Here is a 16,513-nt window from a genome sequence, read left to right as displayed (position 1 = left end):
TCAACACCTCAAGTACTGCTCCAATCCAGGTCTCCCTCACCCCGATGCAACTACTCGACTGGCCGTCCCATCAGTTCTCACCAGACTGGGAACAGGTCCCGGAGGTCACGTCGGGGAAACTGAAGCCTGCGACCTCACGGGCGCAAGGCCGCTGCGTATTAAGGTTCAGAACCTATATCAACGCTAAGAACTCCTTTAGCTCACCCGAAGCAGATAACACACTTTGATAAAAACGAAAAGATTTCCGCCGTTATTCCAGTATTTGTCGATAATCACACAGCAACCGGTCTAGTCGATACTGGTGCTGATTATTCTGTTATAAATGACTCCCTCGCAGGAAAGCTTCGGAAGTCTACAAACAACTTGCAATGACTTGCAATGGCTTGCAACAACTTGCAAACCCACGGGAGCTGATCGTCAATTTTGCGCCCCACAAACACGGTACGACGAGAAGGCTAAGCCAAGACCGGCACTCCGCATCGGTGAAGTCAACGTGACGCTGCCGCGTCAAGCCAGCATGTTTGTCACCGTTGAATGCCAGCGAGCACCGGCAAATTGTGGCATCTGGGAGCAAAGCGTTTCGCTTGTCCTCGCTCTGCAGTTTGCGCCACCCGTGGCCTGGTTGACCTTATTTCCGTCAAACCGAACTACTCTTGACGAATTTCAGCGCGGAACACCAGCATATGCCATTCCATACCACCGTCGCCTACTTCTAAGAAGTCAGCGACGGTCTGCTGCACAGTTTAGCCGATTCATCCAGCTCAACTCATGTCTCGAGAACTACAAAGGTTGACGTGAACCCCAACATGACAGCACAAAAACAGCGGCAGCTTCTCGAGAATATAGACTCTTATAGCGATTGCTTTGCTACGTCATCAAAAGTACGGTAGACCAGCATACCAAAACATCGTATCGTAACCGACGAAAATGAGCGCCCCGTGCACCTGGGCCCTTACCGAGTTGTGGTGATAGAACAGGATGCTATTTCCTGGCAGGTGAAAGAAATGCTTGCCGACGACGTCATACAACCGTCAACGAGTCCATGGGCATCACCTGTGCTCCTCGTAGAAAGGAAAGACGGTACTCTCCATTTCTGTGGGGATTACAGGAAAGTGAACAAGGTGACCAAAAAGATTTGTACCCCCTCCCGCGTATCGACGAATCTTTAGATCGCCTCCGCCATGCTACGTTTTTCTCATGGATTGACTTACGCAGTGGATATTGGCAAATCGAAGTCGACGAATGAGACCGCGAGAAGACCGCATTTATTAGTCCATATGGGCTCTACGAATTTAAAGTACTCCCATTCGGCTTGTGCACCACTCCTGCCACGTTCCAGTAAATTTGGGACGCTTTTTATTCGGCCTCAAAGGGCAGTCATGCCATGTCTATCTAGACGACGGGGTGGTGTTTTCTGAAACATTCTAAGAGCACTTAGCACGACTTTTTCAGTTTTACAGGCCATTCGTTGTGCCACAATCATTCAATGCTTTACTGGTCACGAAACTTCGGCGCTCACTTCATATAGGGACCGCGCGCGCCACTACAGGCGCCACCGCTGCACTAAGGTCATCCAGCCACGGCGCGTGCGGCGTATTGGCCAGCTCTTGGCGTGCAAACGCTCACTGCTTTTGGTGTCTGAGCGCTGATTAAGTGCGTTGTTTTCGTAGTAGTTAGCGATGAATATTCTAGTAATTGTGTTTATCACCTTCCTTCAATGGGGTTTTATGTTTCGAAGTAAGTTACCGTAGACTTCGGCAGCGAAGGGCAACGGCTTCTGTGTGCTGTGGCACAAGCGCTGCGTAGTCGTGCTTACGAATTTTAAATCTATATTGCTGCTTTTATTCAAGCAAAGTTGTAAATAACACACATACGGTAGCTGTGTTGTCATGGACTGCTGCGGGCCTATTGATAATACAATAAAAACTGAAAGAAACCAAGTACGCGTCGTTCAGACTACGCTTAATGAATTCGTTGATTGCTCTGAAATGAATAGGACGCTAAAAGAGATAGCCCAATAGTATTGTCGTTTCGATGAGTGGGTGCATACTTGAGAACATCTACAAACGCTGCGGAAACGTGAAGGATCAAAACATGAAGAGATATATGTTGCACCATGTGTCTTTCTGGTTCTACGCTGTGCAATCCTTGCAAAAACAGAAGCGAAAAAAGAACAATGAAACTGATTTTATCACACGTAATAAAAATTTCAATGTTACGAAAAGAGACAAAAGAGCGTGGTCCAGCGTACACAAATTTATTTTTTCGTGCTCCGATGTGCAGCACACGAAGGAAACAGAATATTGCCACGTAGCCAATAACGACGCAAAGCTTTTCTGAACGCAGCGAGCTAGCGATCTCCTGCACTACAAAAGACCAGATTGAAACACAAACGTCGAAGAAGCAGTCCGCAGTGTGACTTGAACAGATGAACGTCGATAAAGTGAGTTGCGGCGCGTTTGCTATGCATGCATTACTCTTGGAACGTTATTAATTTCAGATCCCTGGAAGTAGGATCGAGATCATTGTCGAAGAAACAAAAAATCAAGTTAGCGACAAGGTGGCACCTTTTCCATATCAAATATTATTGCAGGACGAGACGTACGACAAAAAGAGCAAACGGGCGCTTCGCTTGAAACGCCAGATAAGGAACCGGAATGGGCCATGCGTGATTACAAAACAAACAAATGAACCCTAAGGGATAATTTGGCACATATGAAAAGTAAAAGCACAAGGACGTCTCAAAGCTTTTTTTACACGCGAGCCTGAGCGCAAGGTAAAACAAGTTTGCAAACAGGTAATGAAGCACCGCTACAACTGACTGATAAGACAGAAATCTTGCTTTAACTTACCTTTGTACAATTCTAGGTCCACGATGCTCTCAATGGGGTACATTGCTTTTTTCATTCTCACACAGGGCATTTCCACACCCTGTTGCACACTTATAATCGAAGCTGAAATCTCCCGTTGCTTGCCTTGGAATGGCACCCCTCCATTTCTGACACAGCTGCCCGTCACTCGGTCAACAGAACAACGAAACATTTTCTGTGGTATCGTTGTACAAGGAACGACATCCCGGGACGCAACACATGTTCGGCATCGTCGTTGCACTACTTAAGTCGCGTCACAAGAGCGCGATATGCACGTTACGTTCGAGCCAGCGCAACGCCGCCCGAGGAGTGACCTCAGTGAGAGGATGGCGCAACCACGTGGCGGCCAAACCCAGCATATGAAGCTCTCCAATTGAGTTACGGAGGAGTGTCGTGGCCAGTAAAGCAATAAGGACTCTGGTTTTGCGCAGCGTTCTCTCAAACCAGAAAAGTGGCACTTTGGGTACAAGGAACTCAAATGTTAGGCCATGTTGTCAGTGGTGAAGGCAATCGTCCCGATCCAGAGAGCGCAGCTGCCGTAGCCGCGTTTGACGTTACTATTGACAAAGGAGCTGTCCGCCGCTTTTTGGGCCTCTGTGCATACTATCGGCGCTTTTTGTCGAATTTTTCTAAAATAGCGGAGCCTTTAACTTGTTTGACGAGAAACGACGTTCCCATCAGTTGGGAACCGGAGGAGTCCGGAGGCTTTGGTGAATTCAAATATCGGTTACTGAGCGCGCCTGTCCTTGGAAACTTTGATGAAGACTCAGGAACGGAAATACACACTGATACAAGCAATATTGTTCTAGGGGCGCTGCTTGTACAGGGGCAAGATGGTGTCGAGCATGTAATAGCATACGCCAGCCGAACTCTTTCACGCGCCGAAACCAACTACTCCACAACAGAAAAAGAATGCTTGGCAGTCGTATGGGAGGTCACCCAAATCGGCCATATTTTTACGGGCGACCTTTTAAAGTAGCAATGAACCAACACTCCCTCTGTTGGCTGGCGAACCTAAAAGATTCCTCAGAGGGTCTAGCCCACTGAAACCTCTGATTACAGGTGTTTGACGTCACGATAGTGTACAAGTCGGGCCACAAGCACAGCGACGCAGAGGCGCCCGTGTTGCTCAGGGCTCAACCGATGCAGACGATGATGGCGGCTTTATCGGTGCCATAAAACCAATGGCTCTGGCTCAAGAACAGCGGGATGGTTCAGAGCTCAGTCCACTAATTGATTATCTCGAAGGGGAAACCTCTCGGTGACCTCCAATTTTTTTACGCAGCCGTACATCGTTTTGTCTGCTCAAGCACTTCCTGTACAAGAAACATTTTGCTCCTACGGAAACAACGTACAATCACCAGCAAAAGTTTGCGGGATGTGCAGCGCATGGCCGAGGGGTGCAAAACTGCATTGCTGCGCAATCTGCAGCCAGCGAGCGCCGGGTCAAGGCTCAAGGAACTGGCGTGCTAGGTGCGCTATGCGCATGCCAGTCCTTTATTGGTTACCGGGCGTCTCTGATCACTCGCTTGCCTCTGACAAGCTTTCGATTATCGCGGCAGCCACGGTGGTGCCGCGTGACCGTCACCATCCTTCTATCACTGGTGCTACAAAATACGTAGCCACCGGCCGCCGTTTGCGCGGCGCGCAACGTTGAATAACTCGTATCTTCATTGATTGATTGATCCTAGGGTTTAACGAGCCGACGCAGCGCAGGAGATGAGGAGCGCCGTAAGGGAGGGCTCCGGGTTTATTTTTACCCCTCGGGGATCTTTAACGTGCGCCGAAATCTGGTACACATGGGCGTTTTTGCTTTTCACCTCTATCTTATAATCCAAGTGGTGCATTGGTCGACGACTAGATTTATTTTACAGGAGCTATTTAGGCTACCTGTCGCAAACTGCGTCTGTCGACGAGTTGATATAAAAAAGTATCGTCACCAAATTTAATCTTGTGGCAAAGCTACCTTTCTGGTGAATGATCTAGCGCTCAGTTTAATTAGGTATCTTGTAAAAAATCATACTGAAATTGGCCGTGAGGACGATGTTAGCATTACGCGGAATCACATTTTCTTGCTATATTTAGTTTATAGGGAAGCTGTAAACGATACGGAATTTTCGTCTGCTGTCAATACAAATGTCTAAGGAGGGGGCACGGTTACAGAAAACGGCTGTAACTTTTGTTTTTTTGGAGCTACTTCGAAACAAATTTTATGATACTTAGCCGCTGAGACGACTACAACGGCTATTGTGGGTGAGCTGACGGTTTATCGGTGCTCTGGTGAAAATAAAAATCTATCTCGCCGTCAAGCAGCAGTGCCTCTTCGAAGAGAAGATTTATTCAATGTTACGCGCCCCGCAAACGGCGGCCGCTGGCTACGTATTTTCTAGCACCAGTGATAGCAGAAAGACGGGGATGTTCATGCGGCGCCACCGCGGCTGCAGCAAATATTTTATTTATTTATACATACTGCAACCCGTAAGGGCTATGCAAGGTGTGGGAAACAGGCCGGTACAAAACAAACATGGTGTAATACTTCGCGAAGGAAAGTAAAATAAAAATGGCAAGACATGGCATCACATGGTCGCATAATGAAGACATCGGGGCAAGGAACAGAACACCGCAAACATACTGTGCAAAACTGTGCATACTGTGCATACTGTGTACAGCAAACATAAACCGCAAAAAAAAACTATCAAAGGGTATTTATGGATAACAAGAATTCTTTTAAGGGCGAAGAACGTATGACACCTGATAAGTTATTCTAAAGTTCAACAGTTCGCGAGAAGAAGCTACATTTAAACGTGTTAGTACAGGCGTAGAATGGTGTCATATTCAAAGGATGGTAGTGGCGTGTTGAAGAAGGTCTGGAACATGTTAAGTACGTCGAAAAAATTATAGAATGTAAAAACTTGAGAGACTCAATGTTCCTTCGCGATGAAAGTCGAGATAGGTTCAAAGATGGTAATACTGACGTAGGTGAAAAAGCAGAGTCATATCGCCTGAAGATGAATCTAATGGCCTTTTTCTGTACCGATTCTATTTGTTTTACTTCGCACTGGTTGTAGGGGTTCCATACTGGTGACGCGTATTCGAGCACTGGGCGGATAAGGGTCTTGTACACAGTTAGTTTTGTATCGCTAGGGGCCGCAGATAGTGTACGCTAGAGGAAACCAAGTTTTTTTAGGGCTTTAGAAGTAATGTAATCAATATTGTCACGGATGACAAGACGACAGATGGATAGAGTAAGGCAAAACAACTGTTTTAATTAGGCGAACTTGTGCCCACCGAACTGAAGAAACGCGAACAGGGAGGCCGCCGTCGAGAAAGAGCGAGCGCTCTTGCACGGCGAACGCGTTCCTCGTCGAGTCCTCCCCACGTGCGTCCGCGATCTGTGCACTGGACGCCACTCGGCACACTTGCGCGTCCTACCCGGCGCAGAATCTTCTCGAACGCGGTCGCATGACGCGGCGCTGTTCCGGTGGTCGCTGGCACTCCCCGCTCTCACTAAAAATGGAACGCTTTGTCGCAGCGTGTGGCACTATCCCCCCTCAGAAAAGCTGCATCGTCCCGATGCTGCCTGGGACAAAAAAAAAACACACAACAAAGCGTTCAATACATTCAGTGCACTAGCGAGAGTAGTATGGTTTCAGCCGCACAACGTGCACCACCTCCGGACGAAGCGGCCGCCTGTTGGATGACGCTTGAGTGTCGTCGGGTAATACTTCGTAGGTCAATTCACTGACACGGCGCGTTATTTTGTATGGACCAAAATAACGTTTCAAGAGCTTTTCGCTGAGGCCGCGGCGTCTTATCGGTGTCCATATCCATACTTTGTCACCAGGGTTGAACCGTACGTCTCGACGGCGGAGATTGTACCGATGGGAATCGGTGCGCTGCTGGTCGCGTATTCGAGTTCTTGCTAGTTGACGGGCTTCTTCGGCACGCTGGCACACGAGTTGGCAATCGACGTCTGTGATTGCGTCCTGTTGGTGAGGCAACATGGCATCCAGCATGGTAGTTACCTTTCTACCGTGAACAAGTTGAAATGGTGACGTTCCGGTAGTTTCTTGCACGGCTGTGTTGTATGCGAAGGTTACGTACGGAAGTACCTCATCCCATCTTCTGTGTTCCACGTCTACGTACATAGCGATCATGTCAGAAATCGTCTTATTTAGCCTTTCGGTTAACCCATTTGTTTGTGGGTGGTACGCAGTTGATTTGCGGTGACTAGTGCCACTTAAACGTAAGATTTCTTCGGTAAGTTGTGCCGTAAATGCTGATCCTCGGTCAGTAATGATTACCTCAGGAGCGCCGTGCCGCAGTACAATACATTCGATAAAAAACTTCGCCACTTCCGTCGCAGTTCCTGTCGGTAGGGCTTTCGTCTCGGCATAGCGGCTCAGGTAATCAGTCGCTACAATAATCCACCGATTTCCTGACTCTGACCTAGGAAATGGGCCAAGTAAGTCCATTCCGATTTGTTGGAATGGCACCCTTGGCGGTGGAATCGGATGCAGAAAGCCGGCATGGCGTAAGGGCGGTGTCTTCCGTCTTTGGCACTGGTGGCAAGTCTTAGTGTACCAGCGTATGGTCTTCGCGAGTCGCGGCCAGTAGTAACTTTCTCGTACTCGTGAAAGCGTGCGCGTATAGCCGAGGTGTCCAGAGCTGGGGTCATCATGACAGGCCTCAATAATTTCTTCTCGCAGGTCACTGGGTGCAACAAGAAGCCATGATTTTCCCCCAGGTTCGAAGTTTTTCTTGTATAGGACGCCGTTCCGAATGCTCAGTGAGGGTAAAACGCGAACGAAATCAGGGGGAACTACGTTTCCTTTTCCATCCAAGTGTTCCATCACGTGCCGTAGTTCTGGGTCACGTCGCTGCCGCACTGCCATATCCGTTGCGTTCACTGCTCCGAGGAAGCTCTCCTCGTCATCAGTCTTGTCCACCGGCGCTAATTCTGCGGGATTTCGTGACAGGCAGTCTGCGTCCTTGTGCCTTCGACCTGACTTGTGTGTCACCGTAATGTCAAATTCTTGCAATCGGAGGCTCCATCGAGCAAGTCGCCCAGCAGGGTCTTTCAAATTCGCCAGCCAGCACAGTGAATGATGGTCGGTGACAACTCGGAATGGGCGTCCGTACAAATATGGACGGAATTTTGTCACCGCCCACACCACCGCAAGGCACTCTTTCTCAGTCGCCGAATAATTGGTTTCGGCCCGGGAAAGTGTTCGACTTGCATACGCAATGACTTGCTCAGCCCCGTTTTGTTTCTGAACGAGGACTGCTCCAAGGCCTTTGTTACTAGCGTCGGTGTGTATTTCTGTTTCGGCGTCCTGGTCAAAATGCCCTAGCAACGGAGGCGTTTGTAGTGCTCGTTTCAGTTCGTCGAACGCACTTTGCTGTCCTTCCTTCCACTCGAAGGCGACGCTTTCTTTTGTCAGGTAGGTAAGTGGGGCCGCTACACGAGAGAAGTTCCGAATGAAACGCCTGTAGTACGCACACAAACCGAGGAACTGCCTGATGGTCTTCTTGTCGGTTGGAGTTGGAAAGGCAGCCACAGCGGCTGTCTTCTGTGGGTCGGGGCGAATCCCTTCACTGCAAATGATGTGCCCGAGAAACTTCAACTCCCGGTAACCGAAGCGACATTTTGTCGGTTTAAGCGTCAGACCCGCGTTCCTGATTGCCTGTAGAACTGCTCTGAGGCGCTGGAGGTGTTCGTCAAATGTGTTCGAGAAAATTACAACATCGTCAAGATAAACAAGACACGTCTGCCATTTCAGACCGGCAAGAACAGTATCCATCACCCTCTGGAAGGTGGCAGGCGCAGTGCAAAGTCCGAACGGCATCCTTTTAAATTCATACAGGCCGTCAGGTGTAATGAACGCCGTTTTTTCTCTGTCCCGTTCGTCAACTTCGATTTGCCAATAGCCACTCTTCAGATCTACTGATGAGAAGTAACGAGCACACCGTAGTCGATCAAACGTGTCGTCCACACGGGGTAGAGGATACACATCTTTCTTAGTTACGCGGTTCAATCGCCTGTAATCGACACAGAATCGTAGTGTCCCGTCCTTCTTCCTCACCAGCACTACTGGCGCAGCCCAGGGGCTGTTTGAGGGCTGGATGATGTCATCTCGTAACATTTCTTGTACTTGTTTCTGTATAGCTTCTCGCTCCTTGAAAGATACTCTGTATGGCGATTGATGAATGGGATGCGTGGAATCTTCAGTGATTATTCTGTGCTTGGCAATGGCAGTTCGATTGACACCTTCTGTAGTCGAAAAACAGTCTTGAAACTCATCTAGTAGCCTGGTCAAATCGTCTTTCTGTTGCGACGAAAGCATTGGGTTTACGTCGAGCCCCACGAGTCCAGTCGAGCTTGCTCCTGGTGAACCTGCCTCTCCTATCACTGGTGAAACGTCCGAGAAATCACTGATGTCTTCGACGTAGCCTATTGCCATACCTTTCGTGAGATGCTGCGGTTCGTCCCGAAAGTTCGTCACAAGAACTGTGGCACGACCATCTTGCAGTTGTGTGACACCCCTTGCGACGCCAATGCCTTTTTCCAGGAGAAGCTGAGTATTGCATTCAACCAGGGCTTCGTGGCAAGTACTTGCATCAGTGCCAATAAGCAAGAAAACTCCCGAACGTGGAGGTACCCTCACATGGTCATCTAGAACTCGTGCCGTCGTGAATATCGGCCGCCGGTCTTCGGATGGCGCGGCAGGTTTTCGAAGCGTCAGGCTGCTCTCACCGAGATCGATTATAGCACCGTACTCACACAGAAAGTCCATTCCGAGTATGACGTCTCTAGAACAGTTCTGCAGAACGACGAAATTCACGGGGCATGCCTCGCCATTAATTATAACACGAGCGGTACACTTTCCGATAGGTGCTATGAGATGTCCCCCGGCAGTCCGTATTTCAGGGCCATCCCACACAGTCGTCACTTTCCTAAGACGGCGTGAGAAGCTCCCGCTAAGGACGGAATAATCTGCTCCAGTGTCGACGAGCGCAATGGCGTCGTAGCCGTCAATCATCACATTGAGGTTATTTGACACGGAAAAACGCATGCCGTGTTGAAGACCACCTTTACTTGACTCACTGCGTCCCACCGCCGCTGGAGGCTCTTCGCTAACTTTGCCGGCGGCAACCCCACCTCCCGGGGTTGCCGTGCCTAGTTTTCCCGCCGGGGCAGGGGAGAGGGGCTCTCACGGCGAAGTTGGCGAGCAGGAGACGCTGGGCGACGGGGTGACGGCGAACGGGATTCTCGGCGCTGAATCAGTGGCGGAGACGGCGGGCGGCGCAAATACTCGGCGATGTCCCGTGGATGCTGGCCGTATCTTGGACACGGGTCGTTCGGCCGATATCCGCGGAGTCCAAGTTCGCGGTAGGGGCAGTGGCGGTAGACATGATTGGCCTCTCCACAGTGGAAACACAAAGGTTGGTTGTCGGCCGTCCTCCACACGTCGCTTTTCCGGGGGCCGCGATGGGTTGTGGGTGCGTATTGTTGCGATGGAGGTTCCCGTCGTGTTGGAACCAGGTATTGGCGAGGAATTGCGGGAGGCGAATTTTGGACTGCGGCTGCATACGTCAAGGCTGGCTGCTCAGGGACAACCTGGACAGGGGGTTCTGGCACAAGGGAGCGTCGCACTTCCTGCCGAACGACTTCCGCGATGGAAACGGATGCTGCGCGTTCAGAGGATGGAAGCATCTTCGTCAATTCTTCCCGGATGATGTCGCGAATTGTGTCTCTAGTGCGTTCGGTGCCGCCCGTGGTCACGTCCAGTCGACTATCGGCCACGGAAGCCACGCAGGGGACGGCGGCGTTAAGTTCTTCCCGGATGATGCTACGAATAATGTCTCGAAGATTTCCGGGCTCGGCGGCAAGCGTTTCACGGTGGTTGTGCGCCAGTGTAGTGACACTAGGGCCGCCAGTGAGCCTGTGATAGTGGCTAGCTCTTGCCTGTAGCGCCCTTTCAATGTTTGTTGCCTCAGTAACAAACTCACTCACTGTCGTTGGGGGATTACGAATGAGGCCACCAAAGATGTCACTCTTCACACCTTTCATAAGAGTTTGCAACTTCTTTTCTTCGCTGGCCCGCGGGTCGGCGCGGACAATCAGGCGGAGCACTCCTTCCACGAAGCTGGTGACGGTTTCATTTGGACCTTGGACCCTTGTCTGAAGGAGATCCTCGGCACGCTGTCGTCGGTACGGGTTCGCAAATGCCCGTTTTAGGTCGTCTTTGCAGATTTCCCACGATGCAAGTGAAGCTTCGTGGTTTTCGTACCAAGACTTGGCAGTCTCTTCTAGTGAAAAGTAGACGTTCTCCAGGCATTGCTTCGGGGTCCATCCGTTGTGGCGGGCGACCCGTTCGTAATACTGGATCCAGTCTTCCACGTCTTCAAATGGCTCCCCACGGAAGGGCATCGGCGCCCGAGGGGCGATGGGCATGTAGATGATTTGCGGTGCACTGGCTTCCGTCTGCTGGCCTTGGGAAGTCATGACGAATTTGGCCTTCGTCCTCGTTCCGTCGTGCAAGAGTCCAAATTCGGGCGGTTGATTTTGTAGACGTCGGCTTGTACGTGGCTGGTCCTGATCCAGGAAGACGCGCCGTCCGGGGCTCAGAATTGGGCTTGCTGCACGGCGTGTCGGAGGGGTACGCTGCATGGGTTGCGATTACCCCGCACCTCCACCAGTTTTGTCACGGATGACAAGACGACAGATGGATAGAGTAAGGCAAAACAACTGTTTTAATTAGGCGAACTTGTGCCCACCGAACTGAAGAAACGCGAACAGGGAGGCCGCCGTCGAGAAAGAGCGAGCGCTCTTGCACGGCGAACGCGTTCCTCGTCGAGTCCTCCCCACGTGCGTCCGCGATCTGTGCACTGGACGCCACTCGGCACACTTGCGCGTCCTACCCGGCGCAGAATCTTCTCGAACGCGGTCGCATGACGCGGCGCTGTTCCGGTGGTCGCTGGCACTCCCCGCTCTCACTAAAAATGGAACGCTTTGTCGCAGCGTGTGGCAATATAGAGGGACCAGGACAGGTTAGGAGTAAAAAGCACGCCAATGTATTTATATTGGTAAACTCTCAGCAGGGACAGAACAATAAATGAGTAGTTGAAAACTGGAAGCATGTCACGGGCAAGCGAGTGATCAGAGACGCCCAGTAACCAATAAAGGAGTGGCATGCGCAACGCGCGCGTAGAGTTCCTTGAGCCTCGACCCGGCGCTCGCTGGCTGCAGATGGCGCAGCAACGCAGTTTTGCGCCGCTCCGCCATGCGCTGCACATCCCGCAAACTTTTGCTGGCGACTGTACATCCTCGTCGCCCCATAACAATCCGTGAGGACATTCTCGGAGCCTGTCACGACTAGCCGTCCTGCGGTCATCTCGGCTTCTCCCGCACCTTGGCGGGCATACGCTTCAGGTATTACTGGGCGAAGCTTACTGTGAGCGTGAAAGGGTATGTTAGAACCTGTCGCGACTGTCAGAGGCGGAATATGCCGCCGACAAAGCTAGCGGGATTTCTGCAGCCACTAGATCCCCCATAAGTACCCTTTCAACAAGTGGGGATGGACCTTTTGGGTCACTTTTCTCTTTCCTCGTTTGACAACAAGTGGATCATTGTTGTTACTGATGATGTGACTCCTTATTGTGAGACAAAAGCTATTTCCCAGGAAACTTAAAGAGAGCTTGTGAAGTTCTTCGTTGAAAACAGTACATTGCCATGGTGCGCCGACGGTAGTCATCACAGACACAGGAACTGTTTTAACTGCGCAACTCCTTGACGAAGTTCTGAAGCTTAGCTGCAGCAGCCACCGTAAAACAATCGCGTATTACCCTCAGTATTATAGACCTACAGAACGGTTGAACAAGACAATAGCAGATATGCTTTCAATACAGGTAGACATAGACCACCGTAACTGGGATGAGATCATTTCATATGTGACGTACGCCTACAATATGGCGAAACCAGAAACTACGCACTTTCCTTTTTTCTCTTAGTATATAGACGGATGTCTTTACAATGCTAGATTCGATGCTTCTTCTAGAAGTGTGGGCCAATGTCACTCATGGTGCTGAAGAAATCGTAAAGCGTGCACAAGCCTCATGCCAGCTAGCACGTCAGCGCATTCGACACCAGCAAACCCATGATGAGCAGCTGTTCAACCTGTTCAAGTCACTTACCGGCCAGAAGAACCAGTGTGGGTGTGGACCCCGGTTTGTCGATGAGGACACTCCAAGAATTTACTGCGAGGCTACTTCGGACCATACACCGTGTTGCGTCGTATGAGTGACGTAAATTATGAGGTTATTACTGAAGGAACAGTGAGTTCTCCGCGGGCCCATTTGCGAGCTGATGCTGTTCATGTAGCATGAATGAAAACTTATCACGCTCGTTGAATTCAACCTCGGACAACCGTGGTGTGTCGTATAACTGTCATTTCTCTTATTTCCCCGTCTAGAGGAACTGTTGGTAAAGCATCATTACGATGCCTTTCAGTGGAGGGGGCAATGCGCAGTGCTATCATGTGGGAGCCCAATAGTGTAAGTCTCACGCCGGCTTCCCTGTTACAATCTCCCCATCTGGGTATGCGTAATAGCGCCTGTATGAAAGAACTGAAAGGAAGACAAGGAAGAGAATCGAGACGCGCTCGGCCGGTATTGCCAGTGCTACTGTATCGCGGCCTAGTGTGTTTTGTCCCGTTGTGTCTACGCCATTAGACTCTCCGGTTCCATTTTTCCTGTGACAATATGGCATACCATTGGCCCAAACTTTCTTTACTTATCCGAATTGGTTAGAGTAAACTTGTTAACGTTAGAGGTGTGCCTTCTGTTGTTAATACACGGCAATCTACCGAAAAAGAATTCTTTCAGATTACCATTGTAACTTTTGATGCAGCGAACGTGCACATGACTAGGGGTTTCTGTAATATTTATCTACATTTCTGAGCACTGCGACGAAGAATACATTTCCCAAAAAAGCTCTGTAGCGCATGCACATTTGAAACGGCAGAAATCCTGTTTTTATCGACCCCACCAACCAAAGAAAGTGCATGACGTTTGCCCGGTGCAGAGCCTAACTGTTGTCTTGGAGATTCACTCACTTACAGTTGTCAATTGCTTTCAGAATAAAATTTTAGCGTCAACACGTGCACACATATATCATAATTTTGTTACAGAAAAGTGCCGTGCAGTTTCTTTTATTAGACTTAACAATTTTTATCGGTGGCAATTCTGGCATATGAGGAGTTCCATTTATTTGCCATCAAGAATTTGTTCACAGTGAAGGCGGGAGAGTACCACGATTATGGTTTACCACCAATTTTTTGATGCCTGCAGAGTATTACGGTTACGAAAAGACGCTGTAAATCTTATTTTGTCGACACAAAGTCATAACCTACAATATACAATGAGCTGCTGCAACTATTCTAACATTAGAGTTATCAGTCAAAATTTTATTCTGTGTATTTATCCACGAACAGGTTTCCCTTTTTTCTATTTTAAATGTATTAAACCGTATCTCAATCTCGAATAACTCAGTTTCAAGGACAACAGTCACCATCTTTATGAGTACGCATTGAGCACAGGTAGTACTTCTTCATCGAATCATTTAAATGAAAATTCTGCTTGACAAACCAATTCTTCATACAAGCAGTAACCACTTGCGTAATTAAATTATTACGTGGGGAGTTAAAGGGCAGATAATTGGGTATCATATACACAACTGATGTCGGAATGCCACAATTCTCAATTGAAAAATATAGAAGTTCAAGCTCAAAAATGCTTCAGAATAAGGAGGCACAAATTCACAAAAAGGATTTAAAGAGGGTAAAAGAGGTTCGTTTAGAACGTAATGAAACAAACACGCTAAATAAATATAGGTAACTGTTGCGGAATATGGGGAAGACAAATGATATTCTCCGATTGAGCACGTCTGATAGGGCTTCCAAAACATGCCAAAAAAGTAGTGGAAGCTTAGGACTTTCAAAAAACGATGGGGTTCAAAATTGATTTTTAACCAGGGAGCAAAATCATTAAAATAGCAGATGATTAGACATCTAGTCAAGCATCACAAATATTCTTTCCAACTCCTAGTTGTGATCCAAAATCATAAAAACATTCCAAGCGGTTTAAAGGTCCTAACCAATAAAGTGGGAATTTTTATTGTTTTATTTCTACGGTTTTCTTATGCCCAAATAACTGCTAAAATTATGTTTCGGCATATGGAAATATCAAGTCATCTCAATATTTTTTCGTGTATCCTCGTAAAAAATTACGAAGTCTTTACATACTGTATTGGTCATACATGACTCAAGATTTACCCACACTACGTGTTCAAATATTTAAAATTATGTCAAAACGTCTTTCATGGTTACACATGCGGTGTTGCTTGAATAGCACATAACGTGATTCCTGGCACGCGTGGCTTACAAGGTATTATGGCGATCAACCTGAGATCATTGCTTGCGTATCAGAAGAGGGGATGGCTTAAGGCAACTGGTTGTGGTGTGGTCATTGCGTTTATTACTCCCATTACTACTGTCGATAAGCTTGTTTAGGTATATCCTATAACACAGCTTCCTTTGACCCTACTTTACCACATATAAATATAGTAAGAAATGTAGCGTTTTCATACAATATAATCGAATGAATTGAATGCCAATAAATAAATTTTGAGAATCAAAGTAACATGATTTAATTTCTTAGCATACGGGTCCAGAGAAGCACAAACAAAGCACTAAAATCGCCCTTTTTGACTCATCACCTTCTATATTTGCCGTTGTGTGATTCCAATCACAGTTTTTTTGTGTGTTTGTTTATATAAGCTAGTTGGTGATTTCACACAGGTGTGGCTCGCGCAAAGTAAATTGGGGTATTTTTTTGCGCTTATACTTTTTTTCTTTTAATGTATATCCACGAGGCAAAGATATTAGAGTAAAAAGCAAAATTACGAATTGCCCAGTTACCTTTCTTTCCTATATTTTCTTTAACTTTTCTTACTTTTCTTTCTTCTGACTGTGACCATATGAAGTTGGAAACTTCAGTTGGAAAGAAATCTCTCCGGTGCATTTCTTCAAGGGATTCTTATTATAGTAGAAAATATTATAAAAGCGGTAAAAAAGATGGTACAGTTTTTCAATAACACGCAAAATGCCGTGATGACTCCTCTTGAGTGAGACCTCAATTTATGAAACATTTCTTTTGCATTTTTGGGCCTCAAGTATTTTTGCATCTTTTGCATTTTTGAGCCTCAAGCCAATTCTTCTTCAGAAACGCACTTCAGCTTCTCGGTAACAAACGCTTTTTGTTCTGTATGCAGAAACGTGTCTCTGTAGTAATTAAATTCGCAACGGCGTTGCCCGGCAACATTTAGGGACACGTAGCGTTATTCGGTGAGACTGAGCGTGCGGATCAGCACTTTAATGGAACGAAGAAGCGTACCATTCTTCAACATGGGCACTGGTTCAATGCTTATTTTTATAATGACTCCAACAATTTTTGTAAGATATACCCTTTGTACCTACATCTTGAAACATGTTTTTGAGGCTCGTTTTACCAAAGTACACTTTAGTCAATATATTTTTAGAGGAATCAAATGCTTCTTAGTATTAGGTTGGTTTGCACCTCTC

General features: G+C 48.0%; 1 protein-coding gene across 1 annotated transcript; it reads right to left on the bottom strand.

Annotated features, from left to right (window-relative positions):
* Window positions 1-9,492: 9,492 nt before the first annotated feature.
* LOC144160753 (uncharacterized) lies at window positions 9,493-11,659 on the bottom strand. The gene has a single exon (XM_077691932.1). It carries the CDS (start codon window positions 11,542-11,544, stop codon window positions 10,051-10,053), a length of 1,494 nt encoding a protein of 497 aa, XP_077548058.1. The 5' UTR covers window positions 11,545-11,659; the 3' UTR covers window positions 9,493-10,050.
* Between the last annotated feature and the right edge of the window lie 4,854 nt (window positions 11,660-16,513).

This window comes from Haemaphysalis longicornis, unplaced genomic scaffold (assembly GCF_048455015.1).
Source record: "Haemaphysalis longicornis isolate Haplotype H1 unplaced genomic scaffold, Haemaphysalis longicornis Haplotype H1 scaffold_11, whole genome shotgun sequence".
NCBI lineage: Eukaryota > Metazoa > Arthropoda > Arachnida > Ixodida > Ixodidae > Haemaphysalis > Haemaphysalis longicornis.
Note: the sequence above shows the minus strand (reverse complement) of the source record. Positions and strands in the feature narration are given on the sequence as shown.